Here is a 23,693-nt window from a genome sequence, read left to right as displayed (position 1 = left end):
GCAGAACCCTGAAGATTTCGGACCGCAAAGTGACTGGTATTTGGAAATGTTCATAATTCCCTCCACCTTGACTAAAGCCCCAGTTCCAGCTAAAGAAAAGCAACCACAAAGCATGATACTGACACCACCATGCTTCACTGTGAGGATGGTGTTCTTTTGGTGATGCAAAGTGTTGTTTTTGTGCCACACGTACCTTTTGGAATTGTGGCCAAAAAGTTCAACCTTGAACTCCTCAGACCATAACACATTTTCCCACATGCTTTTGAGAGTCTTGATTTATTGTTTTGCAGATTTTAGCCAGGCCTGGATGTTTTTTTGTGTAAGAAAAGGCTTCTATCTTGCAACCCTATCCCATATTCCAGACATATGGAGAATATGGGGAACTGTTGTCACATGTAGTACACAACCAGTACTTGTCAGAAATTCCTGCAGCTCCTTCAGTGTTGCTGTGGGTCTCTTGGCAGTTTCCTGAAATGATTTATTGTGCTCTCAATTTTTTTATCACAAAAACCTGGCATTTTAACAGGGGTGTGTACACTTTTTATATCCACTGTATAAAGAATGCATCTCCACTTCCTGCGTGTGCTCATGTCAATGTAACACTATGCACAGGGCAGAATTTTACAAAGTCAAAAAACAATTCCTTCAGCTGGTGAGAGAAACGGTAAAACAAAACTAATTTTACACTTATAATCCAGGTACATTTAAAAAAAATAATTTGCAGCAAATTATTTACATCTGACATATGCTACAGTGCCTTAATCTCCTTTAAAGGTACATAAACATTACTCAGTAAGTATAAAACATGCAGGTCTGTGAAGCAAGTTTGCTTCCCTCAAACCCACTTGCCACCTTTCATACTAACACTGATCACTAATCCCCAAAAATCTACATTCTAATTTCATTCACCTTTACTGTTTCTGACATTTCAACATGCTCACCTTGTGAAATTATTTCTTTGCAACTTACACTGGCACAATCTACCTCATAACACACAAGCCTACCTAACTCAAATTTCACGCACATACACACAACTTCACATCACATGTACACATCACAGTCAGTCTGCACATCTTCTGAGCTATTTCTACCTCTTCAATACACTTCTTTAACAAGTATCATCTACCAAATCCAGAAAGACTGTAACCCTGCCTGCTACCTTCTTCTTCCGGCTTTTTCCCGGTTAGGGGTCGCCACAGCAGATCACCTGTCCGCTCATGACTGGCAGTCGAGTTTTACGGTGTCAAGTTGCCAGCCCGGCACCCAACCTTCCACAGAAGGCACACACACGCACTCACGCCTAGGGCCAATTTAGAGTGTCAAATCCACCTACAGCATGACTTTGGGATGTGGGAGGACACCGAAGCACCGTGAGGAAACCCACGTGACCACATGGAGGACATGCAGACTCCACACAGAAGGCACCCCAGCTGAGGAGTGAACCAGAGATAATCTTGCTGTGAGGTGACAACGCTAACCGCTGCACCACCGTGGCCGCCCTCCTTGGCAAATCCAAGCTTCTTAACCTCCAGATGCCATTGTTACTCTCTAAACTTCAAACATCTGGAAACATTCATCCAAATCCCAGCCCTTCCACCTTTCCAGTATCTCACATGGATTCATCTTTCCCACAACTTAAACCCAAAACTCAAGCCTTACTGAATATACCACAACACCTCAATCTCCAACAACTCCACCTTAAAATTCTTTCACTTAAATACACAAAGTGCCTGCAACAAAATAACAGATCTACATTCCAGTGTGCACAACATGCAATGGACATTGTCCTTATCTACATCTGAGTAAAAAAAGAACAAAAAAAAAAAAAAAATTAAAGACACTGAAATTACACCACATGGCTATAACATACTTCAACTAGATCTCACAGTCAAAACGGGGATGGATGGCTATCTTATACCTGGGCTCCTTACACATTGAACGATACACCTATGACATTCCCAAGTTTAAATCTTAGGTGTGCGCATTTGTGTGTGTATATATACATACGAAGATACATATAACTATCTCTCTCTCTCTCTCTCTATATATATATATATATATATATATATATATATATATATATATATATATATACACACACACACACACACACATATATATATATATATTAAATACACACACACACGCATATATATATATATATATATATATATATATATATATATATATATATATATATATATATACACACACACACACACACACACACACACACACACACACACACACACACACATGATGATGCTATGAGAAACATGTACAGGACGGTAGGCAAGACAAATTTAAACCCATTTTGGGTCTGCTACCTGGGGTATGTGCTGAGAAGGAGAATTACTAGAATGATGAGTATAACAAAGCCATGGTATTACAGTACAATGCTAGTACTGGTATAATCAGGAACATTATTAGCGCAGAATGGAAAAAGTTCATTAGCCTCACAGATTTAGAAAAAATATCAAAAATGGAGTTGAGGTTTGTGTATAAGAACTGTCATAATTTGAAAAATGTTTTATAAAATAAGAAGCAAAACAATTTTAGAGAAAAGCTTGGCACCTATAAATGTGGATGGTGTATACAATGTAATTATATAAGCAATGGTGCAGAAATATTTTTAAACAGTAGAAACATGACTAACTAGCAATGATTATTTTAACTGTGAATCCAGTGGACTGGTATATTTAGCCTTATGTGAAAAATGTCAATCCTTTTATGTGGGTAAGACGGAACGTAAATTAAAAAGGCGTATATACGAACATTATTATGACATATCAAATAAAAAGGAAACTAATGCCCTTTATAAACATTCCTTAGTTTGTATGAATGCTAGATTCATATTTTTTGTCTTGGAAGGAATCAAGAAAGAAGCAAGAGGGGGACAATGGGAAGAGAGAGTGGAATACAGAGAACTTTGGTAGCAGATCACTCTACAGGCTACCATTCCACTAGGATTAAATGAAAGTGTATCCGTTGTTCCCCTCTTAAAATTAAGGGCAGCTAAGTTATGAAAATGTTCATTAACAAACCCATATTTCACAGTTAATTTGTGGTATGTGTATTTTGTATATACATATACTTTTGTCTGTGATTTACACTTTGTCCACATGAGGGCGCCAAATTATTACTTTTCATACTTTATTCACTCACTGCTGCTGAGTCTGGTATTTTACATAATATACATGTTCATTCATACAGCTTTTAAAGTAAAATATTAAGCATTTAGTTAAACTTTTTTTTGGAGAAATGAGCTTCATTTTTAGATAGTTTATAATATTGATATTTTTAAATGTAGTTTAGCATTTTTAACTTGATTTTAAGAAGTTTTTTAGTCCTTTTAACATGGTTTATGATGAATATTTATGAGTTTTATGATGATGATGTCTTAACAATTTGTCTTTTTGTATTGGTCAATTTGCATGTCAGAATGTTGTATAACCCTGAGTTTGACTGTTAGAACCACATCTGATGAAGTTTTAAAATGAAAACGGATGTTTTATGAGGCTGCGTTCATGTGTTTTATTCTTTATTAAAATCGGTTTATGGACTCTGCAGGCTGGTTTGGACTCCTTGGTACCTTGGATCTGCTTCGTGGTGTTTGTTGCATACCTATTTGCCTCTTTTTTATGATTATAGACATATATATATATATATATATATATATATATATATATATATATATATTTATGGATTCACTTTGGAAGCTCGAAATACTGAAATGTCGAAATTCAGTATTTCGAGTCCATAAAGTGGAATCCTGAAAAGAGTAAAAGCTCAGAAGCGCAAAATTCCAAACCTCATATACTGGAGGTTTTGAATTTTGCTCTTCTGAGGTTCCGTTGTGGTTACGGATTCAGTTAGGTGTGTGTGCCTGTCAAGGGTTTTGTGTAAGGGCTGTGGTGTGTGTTAGTGTGTTTTGTTGCTGTGATGTGTGTGTGCAAACATAATGTAGCTTGTGTGGTGGTGTTGTGGTGTGTGTGTTTTTGTGTAGTGCAACCTTGGAGTTTAAGTAGTAGAGAGCGTGTGTTTATGTGTGGGGAGGATGGTTTGCGTTAGAAGTGCGAAATTCAAAATTTCCGGTGTGCGAGATTTAGAATTTTGTGGTTCTGTGTTTTCGTGGTTTTAAAGTTTCGACTTTATAGCTTCGAAATTTCAGTATTTCAAGGATATAAAGTGAATATATATATATATATATATATATATATATATATATATATATATATATATATCTGCATAAACACACACACATATATATATATATATATATATATATATACACACACACACACACACATATATATATATATACATATACATACATACACACAGACACATTATATATATATATATATACATATATATATTTACACACACACACATACACAAAGACACATATATGCATCTATACACACATATATATTATATATACATCTATATACAAAGACACGCATATATATATATATATATATATATATATATACACACACACACACACACACACACACTATATATACACATATATACATATATATATATATATATATATATATATATATACACACACATATATATATATATATATATATATATATATATATATATATATATATATATATATATACACACACACAGATGCATATATATATATATATATATCTATATATATATATCTATGCACACATATGTATATACACACACAGATTTTATATATATAATCTAAAAAAAGTCATACTTGGTGATATCAGTGTTAACTGGGCAGCCATTAACAGTTCCTGTAGCACTCATTCACTGAACCTGCACAACTACACACAACCTGCTGAAGCCTCAACACACGCTTACAAAAATTCATATTCTTTCTCAAACCTGAAATGGATTCTTGTAACCCACAAAAAAAAAAAAAATCTTCCAATCCGGCAAGTAATTTGATAACATTAGTGACCATCACTCAGCTTATGCTATTTATACAGTCTACAACCTAACTAATTTCTGCATTAACTCTTTCACTAATGCATTCAATCACAAACTGACACTGGCTAAACATCTCATCCTAGATGAAGCAACAGAAACCTTTACCACAATTTTCTTAGATATTCTAAATGTCTAATACCCATAAAAAGAAACCACATCAGAACCAACCCTGCACCTTTGTTAACTATATGGATATGGAGAAAGGAAAGCAGTGGTACCAGAACAGGACACCTCATGTCTTACAATATTACAGTACTCTATGAAATCAAGTGCAAAAAAAGGAGAAAAAACCCTCTGTTTTACCTTATAAGATAACCAAACAACAAACTCAGACACTTACGGGGCATCAGTTAACCATCTCTTAAATACTCGCAAATCACCACAGCCTAACCTTATAACCACAGACTGACTAAAACACAGCCCTGCTCTTAACTCCAACTTAATCAAGATAGCTGCTTCCCTCCTTCAAGACAATTGAGTATAACCCCTTTACTCAATTTCACTCCTGCCCCACTGAATCTATGACTTTCTCACTACAACCTAGTTCAACCGCAACCATCAAAATATTGTTCCTCAAGCAGTAACCAACCACTATAGCAACAATCATCCAACAAAATTCATTAAACTAGCCACAGATGTCCTAGCAGTCCCAGACTCCATACTCATAAGTAGATCCCGTAAGTGAATCCCATGATACTAAAACCTGGGAGCAAAGTTACATATTACGTCTACATAAGGTTTGCTGATCTAACAGTCTGTAATTTCAGACCAACTGCCATACTACCTCATTATGAAAGATATTGTAAAGGTGTGTTCACTCACAACTGCTGCAGTATTTTTTAAACCACAACTTACTTTCTAGCTTCCAGCATGGATTTTTCCTACCTACAGCACAACTACCTTGGTATATTTTCTAAATACAGTCAACCTACACCATAACAATAATCTTTTGGTTTCTGTCACACCTTTCTAGATCTCACAAAGGCATTTGACACCATCTCTGATTCTAAAGGACTCCATAAAGTCACCACTTGCTACCTAAGTAACAGAATACACTTTATTAAATAGCACACTCATCCTTCTTTCCTCCCTGTTAGCACTGGTGCCCCTCAAGGCTCTATATTGGGCTCAATTGTTTAATTAGTCCATTATCTGCATTCCGTTCTGGCCTCTCCTCACTTCTTTAATATACAGACAACTTCACCCTTGTTTCCTATACCCCATCCATTACTGAACTGCAAGCCAAAAGCCAGAAACCATACCTCCTTAATCAAACTATGGCTACAACTACATGACCGAATGCTCAATGATGAAAAGACTCAAGTCATGCTCTTCCTATTTAGACCAAGTTCTGTCATCAGCAACGCAGATAGAGTGGGGAGAGAGGGGCAACTGTCCACAGGTACAAAGTGTTGTGGGGGGGGAGGCACAATCAGCCAATCTCATTGCATTTGTGATCAAACCTGAGTGCTGTATCACTCTATGAAAGCAATGTATAAACTGTAGCAACTGTTCGCTACAATATAAAAGCAAATAACTGGGAAAAGCCGAAAGACAACAACATTTTATATATATATATATATATATATATATATATATATATATATATATATATACATACATACATATAGATATATGTGTGTGTGTGTGTGTGTGTATATATATATATATATATATATATATATATATATATATATATATGTGTGTGTGTGTGTATATATATATATATATATATATATATATATATATATATATATACACACACACACACATATATATATATATACACATATATATCTATATATATATATATATATATATATATATATATATATGTGTGTGTGTGTGTGTGTGTGTGTGTGTGTGTGTATGTGTGTAGATGTAGATATATATATATATATATATACACACACACACACACACACACACACACACACACACATTTTTTAATACAATTTTTTAATAAAATGTGTTGAAGGCGGGTCGGGACGGGGCATAGAAATGGTACTTGAATGACTAGGGCCAGCGGATCCGGTCAGTTGCTGTGCTAGAACATATTTTTTTTGCTCAATGGAAACGTTTGGGGAGGGATAGATCCAACTGTAATAACCGATTAGCTTAATACAGTGAAGTGTTTTTTCACTCCTGCTAACTGTAACAAGCCAGTGTAGCAATCGTTAAGTTTTTTTTTTTCCTTGTCATTTGAAGAGCTGAGGGGGGTGGGATGCTGGCTCATGGCACTAGACCACCAGTACAGGGAAGTGTTTTTTTTTTCCATGCTCTTCAATGCTCAATGAAAGAGTGGGGTGGGGATAATCTGGCTGTAATAATACAATAAACTGCTTTTTTGAAGAGCTGGGTAAATTAAAAGTGGACATCCATATAGCCGATGTCATTAAAAAAATCGAAAACTAAGTGCCTTATACAGAATCAAAACCTATTTCTCAGAACAAGCCCAATAGGCTACAGCTAATGGTGACCTCCTATCCAGTCTACTCTATGGTGACCCACTCCACATAACATTCATACTAAACAAAGAAATGGAGCAATTCTACAACAAAACAGCAAAATTTGCCTCCAATCTCCCTAGCAGAATTCAATGCATTGCTCTACATAAAAACATCTGAACGTAATTCCCCACCTATCTTCAATACACCCAGCTGAAAGCAGTCCACTCTATTTTGCAATAACCATCCAAATTTTCTTTCTTATTCTCAATAATAAAGTGGTACCGGCCAAAAGCTGGATCCACATTCCATCTGCTCTCTCACGACAACCTCGGACTTCAAACAGTTTCAAAATATCACAGACACACACGCACACACACACTCTTTTCTCAAACCTAAGTTTCTCCTCTCATTAGTAACTCCAGAAATTTGCTCTTTTCATAACTGTTGCTGTGAATCCTTACTCTCTTATTTTCGCTAACCTTGATCAAGCAGATTAACAATGAGTCTCCCTCACCTACTTGTATACACTCAGTCTACATTTTTACACATTTTCTACTTTTGGATCTCCGTCAATATGTAAATCTTGAGTTGTCTTTCTTTTCTTCTACTCCTACTCCCACTTTTCTACAACTCGCTTACCCCAACTACTTCCTGCTTCATGGCACTCACTCTTATTTTTTTTTACTTTTTCCTAATTTGACAACTGCTACTTATCACACATACCTAGATGCTAGTCTATGTTGAATCGGTAATGGCTATACTTCAGATATTGCTTGACCTCACAAGGCGCTGCTATAGTCCCTTTGTATGTTTTTTTCTCTCACTAAATATGTCTTTGGAGGTTTTCTCCCCTTCCCGGTAATGAAATGCAAATAAATAAACAAAAACATAACAAGTACAGTTATTTACAAGGTCTTTGAGGTGGCACATATATTAATCTGTGCTCTTACCAAGGCTCAGCAGAGGACGAAGGATCTGGCTTTTGATGTTGCTCAACTTCACATAGAATTTTCTTTCTGATGATGACAGCTCATGAAGGCTCGCAATGTAGCCCATGACATTCTTATCCACCACAGCAAGGCAGCACTGACCCCCTGCAATCACTTTACTGACATAATCAAACTGGAACAAAGCAAAGAAATAAAAATGTCAAAACCTAATCTGGTAAGGTATATAAATTATCATTTCAACATATGACAAGCAAAACAACATAAAAATCTACTTTCAGTAAAGTGCACTGTGAAGAACTTGAGCCAGCTAAAAGGTGTGGTATACTGCTAAATGATGCCACTGATTTTATCAATGCCAGAAAAGGCTGGAAGACTCATCCACCTCCAAGCCACAGCTGAAGGAGATGCAAAGAGTTTAAATGAATAGAATTTACAAGGATAAGCACAAGACATACTACTAGTACTACTCAATATGTACCTATTCAATTCAATTATGTTTTGACTCTCCCTCCTGCTAACTATCACACTTATGGTCACCAATGAATATTTCATTCCCCCATTCTTCTGTTTCTTTACCCGACATGATCCCCTTTTCAAATGGGATTTGCTCTACTTGTCAGAGAAACAAGTACGGATAGAATATTATATACTATTAGCTATGCATTTGGTGTAGTCTTAGTAGCAGATACTGAGGCAAAAACAGTTGACTCGGGACATCTTCCCATTTCCAAATGTATTATTCTACATTTAGATTAAGTTAAGCATTAAAACAGCTAGCATCGCCAGGCTATTAGATACAATTTATTACACTATTAAAATATTACGTTACCATAACAGTGAATATACAATAATTAAGTGTTGTACAGCATTAACAAGGTAGGAAAAAGTCACTTGCATTACTTTACTCTGGAACAAAGGACAGGAAGGGCAAATACCATCTGTATGTCCAAAAAAGGTTCTTTTATATGCAGAACTTTCTGAGTAGGAAACAGCCTTTGGGGTAAAGGTTCGGTCTCTGTTCTAGTTCCTTAAATCCTTCTGGGTTGGTAGTGTTTTAAGGGTTTTTGATCCATGAGCACTGCAGAAACAGTTCAGAATAGTGTCCACTAAACTGAAATGGCTGCATGAAGATCCATATTGGCTCCTCTTTAGGCAAAAGTTCAATTTATTTTATCAATCTATCAAGTCCAACTGGGATAAAACCCTTTTTCAGCACAGGCTCGGGGGCAAAAAAGCTTCACATTTAACACCAGTTTTAACACACATGTAAAATACAGTTGGGTAACATCAAAAGGAATACTAAATACAGGGAAGTGTACATTAATGAGAGAAAGTATTACAGTAGCTTACATAAACGTCATTTAGAAACAGAACATGTACATAGCTTGCATGGATAAATACAGTGTTGATAACTCATTTGAAATAGGCACAGGTTTGTATATAGTAGACAATAACACTGAAAAAGATACATAATGATACCTGCAATTTCTAGCAATGAAAATAATTAAATTTAGACAGCTTAACTATGGAAATATTAGAAAGTGGGGAAGGTGGATGTTAACATAATATAGTATGATGACACGGCACAGCAACAATGAATGCATAATTATAGTTAAGAGTGAGATGTAAAGTAATTTGGAAAGTAAAAACAGTTGGGAGATGCATGGACTGCTATAAGGACTATTAGTTTTGTATAAATGAGGAGAGAGTAGTGAAACTGTGACGGGCGTGGGACACAGATACTGGTTGCTCAAATTGAAGAGGAGAGATCGAGTGTCGACACTTAACAGTCAGCGACTGATTTCATTTATGTAAACAATGTTACTCCTTGTGGTCTAGTGAGAACCTTTCTGGCCTGATGGAGAAAAAGAAGAAGTGGAAAAGATGACTATTTGGAACCACAGATTTTACTTTAATCAGGAGAGGAGCATGAGCAGAGTCAATTTTTGCTTAGATAGTGTTTTACTAGTACGTTGAATGTACGTGTTGCAACTGTCTATTTTATTAGCAGTGGAATAGAGATGCAATATATTTTTTTTTTTGCAGAAAACTCTTTTGATGTGAATGCCACTGAATTACATGGACACTTGCACGTGTTTGCCTGTCTGTGTATTAATACTGTGCAAGTGCTTACATAATAAAACTGTGTACCTCCAGAATGGCTGCAAAGAGATGTGTGTGAATGAGCGTACCTTCGTTGAAGGTTGTGCGTCAGGGCTGGTAACTCGGCACGTAAAAATTAACTACCAATCATTAGCGGACCGGAGTTCCGCTGTGGCGACCCCTAACCGGGAAAAGCCTTAAGACACAACAACAAGTAGAAGTATAGAGAGTCCCCAGCTGTACTGCTTGTTCTAGATAGAGAGAGGAGAGATTTGTTACTTGACCTTAGTAATCTATAACTGGAGAATGGTTGGAGCATATTTTTCAAAGATGAGCATTTTTCAGGGAAATGAATTAAGTAGTAGACTGTTTTGAGTTGTGAGTACATAAGGTAGTAAGGGAGCTCTAGCCAGTTCAATTGCAGGCAAAACTTAGCTGGTTCCTTTCCTAGGCAAATCTCTTCTTCACTACAAATGGATCTCCTTGCCTCTGTTGATGGCTATGGCTCTGGAATCAAGATGAAATGTCACAGTTCACAGTTTCTAGACCAGAGTGTAGGCTGTATAATAGTCCTCGGTCATGTAACCAAGACAGGCTCTTTCTCAGAGTTCAGCAATGTTGAGCATCTCAGATGAACCTGAAAATCAACGACGAACTACTGAAGAATGAATGACTGATGCTCCACAATCTTCTCAGCACATATATGTCTCTAACAAAAATGGAGTGAAAATTTGGCATGTCTTTGTCTTTTTCCACTACACTGGATTGAAGTCAGTTGTAACATCTTCATGTCAGTACATTTGTGTTTATGTCTGGGGAACACAAGCCTGTTTTTCTGCATGAGCTTATTTCACCTCAAACAATATTTTTATTCCCCTATGACTATTTCTCTTCAAAGAAAATATTTTGGTGCTCCCCTTCTTCATTCTTTCCAGGTACCACTGCTGGGTCTGCGTCATCTCCTACTGCCACACAAGACTATCTCTGTTCTAAGGCTGAGGCTACCACAGAACCTAAAGGTATCCTGACTGGGGGGGGTTTCTGCCACTGACTGCTTCTGTCAAGGTATTTTTGCATTCACAACCTAGCCTTTGGTATTCCCCACCCATGCATTCACCTGTTACATCTAAGGGCTGCTAATCTCCATGGACCACACCTCCACAACTAGATGAACACCTAGCCCTCATAGTATCCTCCCTGGCAGAGAGACAAAAAAATGTTTTGGGAAAGGACGGAATTTGATTTTTAACATTAAGCTCCCTCTAACATCTTCAGAGTTTACTAACTTTTTGACATTTACACACTTCAATGTCTCAGAAAAAGATAATGTCCTCTTCATATGTACAGCTTCGAACTGAGTGATGCCATTGGTTCTATACTCACAGCAGGAAAGCAAGAAAGCTAAAAAGGCCCTACTGCTCTAGACAGAAAAAAAAATCGTTTGAATTGCAAGTCATTATGCTCTCAATGGATTCAAGCAGCTAACTAATGCTTTAAGAAACAACTTTACACTGCCAAATTATAAAATCAGAAGACTAGCAGGGTTACTGCATAGCAATACGTGAAGAAAACAAATGCAAGGAATACTCAATAGTGTAAATACATTAATATCCATTCATCCATCTCTCTATCTACAACACCTTTTTCCTATTTTTACACTTAGGTTTAGGACGTCACACCCCAGTGACCATTACCTACAGCCAATATTCACACCTTTGGCTAGATAGCCCTACTACGATTGTTCTTCTATATGACACAAATGCGCATGCACGGGCACCTATGGCCAATTTATCTAATCCGTATACTGTATGTCTTTAGAATATGGGAGGAAACTGGTAACCCTTGAGGAAATCCATGCAAACACAACGACATGCAAACCCCAAAAAGAAGGTGCACAAAACAACAATCAAATTGGAGAACCTCTTGCTGTAAAATGACAACTCTACCCACTGTGGGGGGACTTGCAGGAATAAGTTTTTGATGAAAAATATTACTAATTATTAAAACCATGATGATATAATTAGAAGTTGTCTTCATCGCCTTCTCTTTTTGCTGGATGTTCGCCGATCCTCCTCGGCTCCATTCCACTAGCTTAGCTCGAGACTCCCTTTACCAGCTCGAGGCAACCCTATATCCCATGATGCAAACTACCTCAGATCTCGTTTGGCAGCTAACTAACCCTGCTAAAGACTTATCCTAATATAATTAGGAACCATGGTTCCTAACAGAAGTCCTCATCACAATGCTCCAGAGGAAGCAATCTAATAGGAACTCTCCAAGATCTGTCCAGGCCAGGGCGAAGGAGGGTGGCCTTAGAGAAAGAAGCCGAGATGAAGACAACTAACATGAGCGTTTATGGTAGGTACATAACTACAAATGTTAAGTTGTCAATCTCTCATTCTTTCTTCTGGATGGGACAGCGTCCCTAGCACCTGTATCGGCTTAGAAGATAGTTGTTTGCCCTTAGAGAGTACACATAGGAAATGGTGGAAGTCAACCATCTAGATAAGGTCACTTTAGATACTGGAAGACCCAACCTGCTTCCTGCATAGGAGACAAACAATTGGTCTGATTTTCTAAGTTGTTTAGTCGAACATCCAAAAGTGCAGCTTCTGTTCAGCTCTGTCAGAATAGTTAGGAAAGAAAACTGGTAGATCAATAGATTGGTAAGAAAGGAAGGGTTAGTCCTAGGCGAAACCCTGTCCTTATGAAACACCAGATAAGGTGAACGAATACAGAGGGCCTGAATCTCAGAAACTCTTCTTGCAGAAGTAACAGCCAGCAAAATATAGTTTTCCATGTCAACAACTTTAAAGAACAATAGCAAGACGGTTCGAAGGGAGTAGAATTAGGGATGCCAACATTAAGTTCAGATCCCATTGCGGAGGAGGATATTTCACAGGTGGTTTGGCTTTGCATAACCTATGAGACATGATGTTATTGTCCTGCAAGCCAACATTAAATTTGGACTGTAGATGATGACGATCCTGAATGAAAAACTCGCCAGGAAATCCAAAACAGAATGTACAGGTGAAGGATCAATATTTTGAGCATAAACAGTTCTAGTGAAAGAAGACACTAAAATGTCTCTGACTGAGTCAGAAATCATTGGTAGCCTGGCTAGGGAAGGAAGTGGAGCAACCAAGCAGTGAGGTTGAGAGAATGAATGGCTCGGTGCTGCTGACCCGACTGGTGGATCAAAAGATCCGAACTGGGTCCAGATGCCAGGGCTGCACCAGAAGGTGATGATGTAGAGACGGAAACCAAATTTGTCGAGGCCAATATGGAGCAATGAGGATCAATTTGGCTCTCAAAACGGTGGCTTTCTGAATGACTTGTGGAATCAATGGAAAGGGAGGAAAAGCATAAAGAAGTCCCGAGGCCAATCCTGGGTTAGAGAGTCTCTCAAGGGTTGGCCTGGAAGAGGAAATAGTGTGAAGTAATCTGGGCACTTGCTGTTTTGAGGGGTAGTAAAAAGATCAACACAGGGGTGCCCCACTTCAGAAAAATCTGATCCACTACAGACTGATTGAGACGTGAGGCATCAGAATAGATCTGCTTAGCCTGTCCGCCAATAGGTTGGACCTGCCGGGATGTGCGTTGCTATCAGAAACCGCTGAGAAGAGATCGCCCATTGCCAAAGTCTGAGAGCTTCGACATAAGGGATAGGATCTGGTTCCGCCCTGTTTGTTGATGTACCAGACCACGGACATGTTGTCCGTCTGTACTGCAATAGTCCCTGTGGGAAGAAAGTGCACTGCTCTCATCTCCAGGACATTTATGTGCAGGTGGTATTCTATGGGGTTGCCGCCCCGTGGACCATCCTGCCCTGATAATGCCCCCACCCGATCAGAGAGGCATCCGTGGTGACTGTGGCAACTGGAGGAGGGGAACAAATGGTCGGCCCTGTTGAAGAAGAGGGAAGATACCCACCATCAGATGAGCCCTGCAAGACTGTGTCACTAAGATCTCGTGTCTCATGGGCAGATGAACAACATCCACTGCAGGAGGTGGAAGAAGAACAATGGCTGCAGCCATTAGGCCTAGAACCTTCAAGACAAACCTGGCTTTGACCTTGTTGCTTTGTAACAGAAGCTGAACAAATTTCTGGATGTCCAGAATCCTTTGATTTGTTAGTCTGGCTAACATTTTGACAGTATCTAACCTATAAAGGTGATAGATTGGCAAGGCAGCAGAGGATTTTTCAAATTCACGAAATTCCTAGACTCTTGCAAAGCTGTAAGGTGTAGTCTCTGGACAAGAAGCTGATGCCTGAAATAAGGAAACACTTGGAATCCTCGACGCCTCAGGTGAGCTGTGACCACCGCCATGCATTTGGTGAACACTCTGGGGGCTGCAGTGCTCTGAATTGGTAATGACTGGCATCCTGAAGGTCTATCGAGCACATCCAGTTGTCCTTGCCCAGAAAGGGCAGAATGGATACCATCCGAATCTTGCCTTTTGACAGACTTGTTTAGTCTGCTTAGGTCTAGTATTGGTCTCGGGGACCAAAAGAATCTTGAGTAGAAGCCGGATCCTACTTGGTCTGCATGGCTCTTTTCCCAGGAGTTTTGAATGAGATGTCTGGAAGGGATTGTGTGATAGGGATTGCCAGGCTACTGGGTACAGCGAATTCTTCCCCGACTGCCTCCAAGGGTGGACAGTCGGGCAACACCTCAGGGATGCTGAAAGGGCTTCTCAGGAAGAGGCTCCCTGTTGCCCTGGTTCTGAGGACCCCCTGCCTCTAGGCGCGTCTATTTATTGTTACCCCTCTGCCTCTAGGGTAAACTGACCACGGTGTCCGTAGTAGCCCCTGGCTTTTTACGGAACTATCTTCCCCTTCTGACCCTTGGGATATGGTCTAGAGCAGAAAGAGTTTTACCGCCTTGTTCACATCTGGTCAAAGTATCCTTCACCTGAGGTCCTAAGAGCAACACCTGTGCGCATAAGATATGAGCCGCATGGAGGAGTTAGATATCGAATTCAGGATAGCTAGCTGAGAGGCAATCTTTTCCTGAGCCCCAGCAGCTGAAGGATCCTGGACTACTTCTCCCAGTTCCTTGAGAATATCAGCCTGGTGAAGTGACAAAGGTAATTCAGCGAGCGCATTGCAAAGGTCGCTGAAGAAAACATCCGCTTTCCATACCTGTCCATGGTCCTAGAATCCTTATTAGGAGGATGGACAGGTACTGAAGGATCCGCCAGTTCCTTCTTAGTGGCCGCCACCACCATAGCATCCACAGAGACACCTTTGGACAGGAACTGTTTGTCAATTTGGATGGTCTCCTGGGGACAGGTTCCACAGAATCTGGCCCACGCCTTCCGAGCCACTACCTGCATGAGTGGGTCGAAGGCGGAGACACCCAGGAGGTGGAGGGTCGGGATCCAAAGCCTCCAGGTATACCGACTCATCCTCGGAGGGGTCAATGGAGGTCTGTTTGAGGAGCTCAAGGATGTCTGAAAAGAGACATCCTCAGAGGGGACCATGGGGAACCCTCCGACTCATCTAAGTCGGTATCAGATGTAGTAGACTCAGGGAGTCTGTGTGTTTCTCTTACGCCCCTCTTCCGAGGGGTTCACCTGCAGGGTCAGGAGAAACCTCGGAAGAGGAGGGAATTCCCAGTGCGGAAACGTGGGGGGATGGATCCCTGGGCGTGAGCGGAAGAGGCTGGCACGACGCTTCTGCAGGCACTGATGAGGGAGGAGCTAGAGGAGACCTGAACACACCCGCTCAAGAAACAGGAATGGTCGGCTCCAAGGAGAGATCCCTCCAAGGAAAGTCTCAAGGAGGAGATGGATGTATCGGCCCGCATCGAAACAGTCGCTGTCCTGAAGCCCGCCCAAACTCTGGTGTGGAGTCGGAGAAGTCTGTTGAGACGGGCTATGGAGCATTTGGGCCAGTGCCTGAGACTTCAACAGCCTGCTTACCACCCTCTCCAAATCGTGGTCAGACAGCCTGGAAGATCATCTCTTGGGGACCGAGCCATCGGGCGAAGTCCCTTGAACCCCAGATGGAGCCGAGGATCTCCCCGATGCTGGATAAAGTGTCGGCTCCAGCTGGGAAGAAGCATCGGTTCCAGCAGCCACCGGAGGAGGCTTAGACACTGTAGCCTGAGCCTGGCTTAAGAGGTTTTCCTGCCAGGAGAACCTTCAGGTTTCAACAAACCTCGGAGGATCAGTTTGTTCCTCCTTTCCTGCAGGACTCGCTGGCTAAAGGCATGACACAACGCACAGGAGTCCTGCAGGTGCAAAGGCCCCAGGCAATACACACAAGAAGTGTGACCGTCTGTCAGGGACATTTTCTGACAGCACTGGTCACACTCTGAAGCCTGAGACCTTGCCTTCCCTAGACATCCTAAAAGGATATTCACAAACAGTCCCCACAAACACACAACTTAATCCCTACACAGACACACAGGAAGGGAATAACTTGGGGAACTAGGCCTGACTAAAAATTTCACTGAAAAAACTATATTAAAAGTTTAAAAGGAGGGAATAGGGTGGGCTGTACTAATACAGGCTAACCTGACACTGAAGGGAAATTAAACCCCTAACTAACTTTTTTTTTTCTTTTTTCTCTTATTTAACAAGAAAAACTTACCTCAGCTGGCAAAGGAGACCTCTTCAAACGAGATCTGGGATAGTTCCGCCTTGCATCATGGGATATAGGGTTGCCTCGAGCTGGTAAAAGGAGTTCTAACTCATCCAGCAAGAATGAAGGCGAGATTGACAACTTAACATTTATTATTACAGTGGTACTATTAGCATTGTTATAGTAAAATTATTATATAATAATGTTTTTAATATTTTTTAAACAAGAAACATTTTTATTAAATTATCACATATAACATAGGCAATCATACATTTATATAAATGAAAAACCATACTGATATAATTTTAGTTGCAAATATACATCACAAACCATGTTGACATAAAAAGAAGTTATGTACTCACCATAACGTTCCATCTGAGTAGTTATACTTCATTTTTCTGCAACTTTTGGGTATTCAGATCCATATCGGATCCGAGCCAGCAACTTTACAAGCATCTGCTCCAAGCTCCTCCCCCTTACCCATAACACACCACCATCTTCTGCCTTCCCTCAGATAGAGTTTGCTGCAACCCAAACTAATCAGCAACTCAAACTATAAGAAACCATAAATGATCATCACATGAGAAGGTTCGGGGGAAGGAGGGTGGGACAGTTGCAGAAAAATGAAGTATAACTACTCAGATGGAATGTTATGGTGAGTACAGAACTTCTTTATCTGAAGTAGTTAACTTCATTTTATCTTCAACCTGTGGGACAGAGTCCCCAGCTACTCAAACCCCTGGGAGGTCCTCATGGAAGGATATTCCTGAGCACCGCAGAGCCGAAGGATGCTCTCCCTCTGGAGATTAAATCCAACTTATAATGAGAAATGAAGGTATGTGACTTAGCCCAAGTTGCTGCCGCACAAATGTCATCCAGTGACACCCTAGACCAGAAATCAGCAGACATTGCCATAGATCTGGTAGAATGAGCTTTAACAGGACCAGGTGGAGACAAGCCTTTGTCTTTGTAAATTTGCAAAATACATAGCGTAATCCATCTAGTGAAGGAAACTTTGGAGATGGCCTTACCCAAAAAGGGCTTAGAAAAGGACACAAATAACTGGTCAGACTTGCTGAAGGGCTTTGTTCTGTGTAACTAAAAATTAAGTTGTCTATGAACATCTAGTAAATGCAGTTTAAATTCACCCTTGTTCTGAAAATTTGGAACGAAAATAGCCAGGTTAATTGTTTGATTTATGTTTGAATCAGAAGCCATGTTTGGTAAGAAAGAAGGGTTTGTGCAGAGAGAAACCCTGTCCTTATGGAAGATCAAGTAAGGGGGTATGGCAGACGAGGCCTGAACTCAGAAATGCTCCTAGCCAAAGTAATAGCCACTAGGAAGGTTGTCTTCCAGGATATAAACTTTAAATCCGCTGAAGCTGCAGGTTCAAAGGGGGGAGCAACTAAGGCCTGAAGAACCAAGGTAAGGTCCCAAGGAGGAACAGGGTTCTTAACTGGAGGGCGCAAAAGAAAAGTGCCTTTAAGAAAAGCCTTACACAATCTAGAAGAGGCCAGGGCATTCCTGTTCTTGCCAACATGGAAATTTGAAATAGCTGCCAGTTGCACTTTCACAGTGGAAGAACTGGCCCCTTGTTGAAAAATGCTGGCTAAGAAATCCATTACCATGGATACAGGGGCCGTAAAAGGATCAGGCTTTTTCTGAGATGCCCAAATAGAAAATCGTTTCCATTTACTGCGGTAAATCTTCCTAGTGGAAGACTTATGAGCCACCACTAAAACAGTTTTTACTGAAGACGAAAGACCGGGAGTCCTGGCAATTAAGAGAACTGGAGCAACCAAGCTGTCAGCTTGAGGCTGTCCAGGTTGGGCAGACAGGTGCATGAAGGATGAGAAATGAGATCCGGGCAGGGATCTAGAATCCAAGTTGGAGCTAGAACATGAGACCAGAGGAAGGGGAAACAAACCTGACAAGGTCAGAATGGGGCAATGAGGATTACCTTGCACCCTAGCTGGCAAGCCTTCTGAAGAAACTTAAGAATGAGTAGTAACAGGGGATAAGCATACAGGGGAGGCCAAGCATGGTCTAGAGTGTCTCTGGGGGGGGTCCCCTGGTGAGGGAATCAGAGCGAAGAACTCACTGCACTTCACGTTGGAAGGAGATGCGAGGAGATCGCATCAAGGCTGTCCCCATGCAAGGAAGATCTCCTCTGCTACCGACCGCTTCAGAGACCACTCGTATGGCATTAGAATAGCCCGACTCAATTTGTTCGCTAAAATGTTGGAGCGTCCCGGGATGTGCACTGCAATCAGAAACCGATTGGTGGAGATCGCCCACTCCCAAACTATCATGACCTCGCGACACAGAGGGTAAGATCTGGTTCCTCCTTGTTTGTTGATGTACTAGACAACAGACATGTTTGTCTGACTGAATTGCAATAGTCCCCAGAGGAAGAACAGTATGGAAGTCCTGCAATGCTAAAAGCACTGCTCTCATCTCCAGTACACTGATGTGCAATGTGGTCTCGATCTGGGACCACGTGCCTTGGACAGTCCTCCCCAGATAATGCACTCCCACCTGAGCTAGGAGGCGTCTGTGGTCACTGTGGCTTGGGCTGTGGATGGAACAAAGGGGCGTCCCGCTACAATCTCCAGAGACTGGACCCACCAGAGAAGTGACGCCCTGCAGGCTTTGCTGATGTGAATTGGGTATTCCATGGGGAGATCCAGCCAAGACCACTGTACGGCTAGAGTCTATTGTAAAACACACATGTGAAGATGCACACAGGGGACGACAGAAATTGCTGCAGCCATCTGAGAACGTCCACCGCCTTCGGTAACCTGGGGCCAAGAATCAGTGCTACATGAGCCCTTAGACTCTGGACCCTGTCTGGAGTTAGGAAAACTTTCAATTGAAGGGTGTCCAGCCATGCCCTGATAAAATCCAAGATCTGCACCGGATTCAAGAGTGACTTGGGAACACTGACCGTAATCCCTAACAGGGCTGCAAGATCCAGGAATAAGTCTCTGGCTTGGCAAAGAAGACGCTTGGTGGAAGCAGTGAGGAGCCAATCGTCTAAGTAAGGGTACCTGAATCCCCTGAAGCCGCAGGTGAGCCGCTACGACTGCCATTACCTTGGTAAACACCCTTGGGGCTGTGGTGAGACCGAAGGGTAGGGCTCAGAACTGGAAATGACTGGCTCCCAGCTGGAAGTGAAGGAATCTCCTGGAGCTTCTGTGAATCTTAATATGGTAGTAAGCGTCCTGGAGATCTACGGAGCACATCCAGTCGCATTCTCGAAGATAAGGTAGAATGGACTGTAGGGTGACCATCCAGAATTTCTGTTTGGTGACAGCCAGGTTTAAGGTTAACAGGTCCAAAATGGGTCTGATGCCCCCCATATTTTTTGGCACTAAAAAGAACCTGGAGTAAATGCCTGACCCGGACTGATCAGGGGGGACCAGTTCGATGCCTTGTTTTTGAAGCAGCTTGGAAACCTCTAGTGAGCGGGTGGAACATCTGGAAGAAGCTTTGGTTGGATTGGAGGGGGCAACAAACGGGATTGGTGTAACTTCTGGATATTATTTGAAGCACCCAACGATCTGCAGTTATGGACTCCCATGCCATTGGGTGCAATGATAAGCTTTCCCCCAAATGCCTTCAGAGTAGGACAGTCAGGCAACCCCTCAGGGCTGCTGTGTGAGCCTGTTCGAGAAGGGCTCCATAGACCCAAAGTTTCTCAGACCCCCGCTGCCTCTGGGCCGGCGTCTGTCATGTCCCCCTCTGCCTCTAGGGGATGAGCTGTCCTGAGAATCCTGGGAAAACTGCGATTTCCGGTACCACATCTTCTTTTTCCCCCTCTGATTCCTGGAAAAAGATCTTTGAGGGCTAGAGACCGACAGCAGACAAAGTCTTTCAGTCTTTCTCACTCTGGACAAGGGTGTCACGTACGGTCTTCCCAAAGGGAGAAAACCATGAAAGGGAGCATTCATAAAACACGCCTTAAAGGGGTCTGCAAACTGACACAGTCTGAGCCAAGCTTGTCACCTCATAGCAACGCCAGTCCCAACTGCCCTAGCTGCTTCTTCCATAGCATGAGAAAGGAGGCACATGGATATGTTTGACACTGATTTCAGAGTAGACATCTTCATGGAGAACAGACGCTTGTCCTCCTGCGACAAAGACTCTGGGGGCGACTCAGCTAACTCCGTGACTAGGTCTCGCTGCAGTCATACAACATGTGCCAAGAAGTTCAGCGCTCAGATGGAAAATGTTGCTGAAGAATACACTCGCTTCCCAAATCGATCCACCGTCCTGGATTCCTTATCCAGAGGGTGGACCAAGGAACTCTCTTGAGCTAGTTTCTTCTTGGTGGTTGCTGCAACCACCATAGCGTCCACAGGGGATCCTTTATACCATGCCTGTCTGTTAGAGGGTGGAGAGAGAATTTTGTCTGGGCACTTAGGTATCGACTCTGTGGTGTCAGGTTCCTTCCATGCCCACGTGGTGATAAGATCCACTAAAGGATCCACCGGCAGGGACACCCAGGAAGTAGACGGGCCCGTGCCAAAAGCCTCCAGGAACACTGATTCATCCGTAGAAGGTTTTGGGGCTGACCAACCTCCCTCTGGAGGAGGATTTCCATGATGTCTCCAAAGGAGACATCCTTGGGAGGTGACCTGGGGGAACCTTCTCCTTCATCTAAATCAGTGTCTTTGGTAAGACTCAGGAGAGTCCAAGTGCCTCCTTTGCTTACGATGACCCTCCTCAGTGGGACTCTCTGAAGAGGGCTCGTGAACCATGGGGGGTTTCTCCAGGGGAAAGTACAGTTGTGTACACTTACCCTAAATGTAGATGTTCGAGTGTATTCACTGTTGCAGTCATTACATTTGGGCAATCTGCTGGCAGGTTGCCCTCAGTTGGCCTGAATTCCCAAAGTCTTGCGTCCTACGTCGGTTGCTGTCCTCTCTTCCATGACATCAGGTCGTTAGGGGTATAAAATATGCAGCTGACGCCATTTTCTTTAGTTTTTCTTGCCCCCGATGTCAGGTGCCCCCAAAAAGGTAGCAAGGTAGCATTATTTTATATATATATATATATATATATATATATATATATATATATATATATATATATATATATATATATATATACACATATATATATAAATAAATACATGCATGAATATAAACTTTACCTTCATCTACAAACAAATACACCACATAGGTTGTAGAATATTGTGAAGGAAAGATAAACTTCAGAATAACAGGGGGATGGCGGGAGGGTAACCTGGACTGCAACAGTGAATACACTCGAAGATCTACATTTATGGTAAGTGTACACTACTGTACTATGTTCTTCGTGTTTCACTGTTGCAGTCATTACATTTGGGTAGAATCCCAAAGCTATGGTTGGGAGGCTGGAGCTAAACAGCATTAGGTGCAGCTATAAGGCCCTGCAGCACTGCAGTGGCAAAGCCTGCCATGGACTTAGAGTAGAGAGGCAAATGGTAATGCTTTGTAAAGGTGTGAACAGAACTCCAAGTAGCAGCCTCTAGAATGTCTTTGGTTGGTACTCCTCTGAGAAAGGCTGCTGAAGTAGCTGCAGCTCTGGTGGAATGAGACCTAATGCCCTTGGGCACAGGTTTACCATGTTGTAAGTAGCAGAAACGGATGCAGTGGCTTATCCACTTTGAAATTGTCTGCTTTGAAATAGCCTTTCCTTCTGATCCTACAGCATATGACACTAGTAATTTGTCAGTTTTTCTTAGAGCTTTAGTCCTGCTCAAGTAGAATCTTAGCTGTCTGTGTACATCCAAAGAATGCAGAATTCTCTCCCCTTTGTTCTGCGGATTTGGATAAAAAGTTGGCAGATTAATTGTTTGGTTAAGAGCCACAGTGGAAACCACCTTATGCATAAAAGTAGGATTTGTCCTCAGAGACACCCCATCCGGCTAAAATATGATAAAAGGCTCTACAGCCATGAGGGCCTGTAGCTCTGAAACTCTTCTTGCTGAAGTAATTGCTAGTAACAAAGCGGTCTTCCATGATAAGAACTTTACATTAGCAGTAGCAGCTGGTTCAAATGGAGGCAGGGTGAGCTTTTCCAACAAATAATTGAGGTCCCATGCAGGTAATGGTGATCTTCTAGGGGGCCTTAAATTTTTGGCTCCTCTAAGATACTGCTTTAGTAAAGGATGAGAAAAGATTGGTGGCTCTGTATTGTAATGAGCCGAAATGGCAGACGCATGGATTTTGATTGATGAGAAAGATAGGCCTTTGTCAAGCATCTCAGTTAAGTATTATAATATCTGAGGAATATTTGGTACTGCTGTATCAGTTCCTTGTGCTCGATTCCAAGCACAGAATCTCTTCCACTTGTCACCATAAGATTTTCTAGTACTTGGCCTTCTGGCTTCCAAAATGACATCCATCACAGCTTTACTGAGAGGTGTTGTCTGTATGATTACATGATTAGCCATGCTGCCAGGTTTAGAGTCTGTAGCTAATTGTGCAGGATCTGATTGCTTTGCTGGGACAGTAGTTGTGGTCTTTGAGGCAAGGTCCATGCTGGGTATTGAGACAAGTTCCTTAGGACTGGGTACCAGTATTGGCGGGGCAATTAATATCATCCTTGGCTTCTCTTGTCTGACTT

At 41.4% G+C, this 23,693-nt stretch overlaps 1 protein-coding gene across 2 annotated transcripts in view; it reads right to left on the bottom strand.

Annotated features, from left to right (window-relative positions):
- Positions 1-23,693, bottom strand: part of ALS2 (alsin Rho guanine nucleotide exchange factor ALS2) — a 2,167,716-nt gene that overhangs the window by 1,465,170 nt on the left and 678,853 nt on the right. For both annotated transcript variants that reach the window (XM_044075110.1, XM_044075111.1), the window contains exon 10: positions 8,384-8,555. In XM_044075110.1, the coding sequence (XP_043931045.1) occupies positions 8,384-8,555 (172 nt within the window). The remainder of the gene's footprint in view (positions 1-8,383; positions 8,556-23,693) is intronic.

Source organism: Protopterus annectens, chromosome 6.part0 (genome assembly GCF_019279795.1).
Source record: "Protopterus annectens isolate FY-2018-M chromosome 6.part0, PAN1.0, whole genome shotgun sequence".
NCBI lineage: Eukaryota > Metazoa > Chordata > Ceratodontiformes > Protopteridae > Protopterus > Protopterus annectens.
This window is presented reverse-complemented; position numbering and strand designations above follow the sequence as displayed.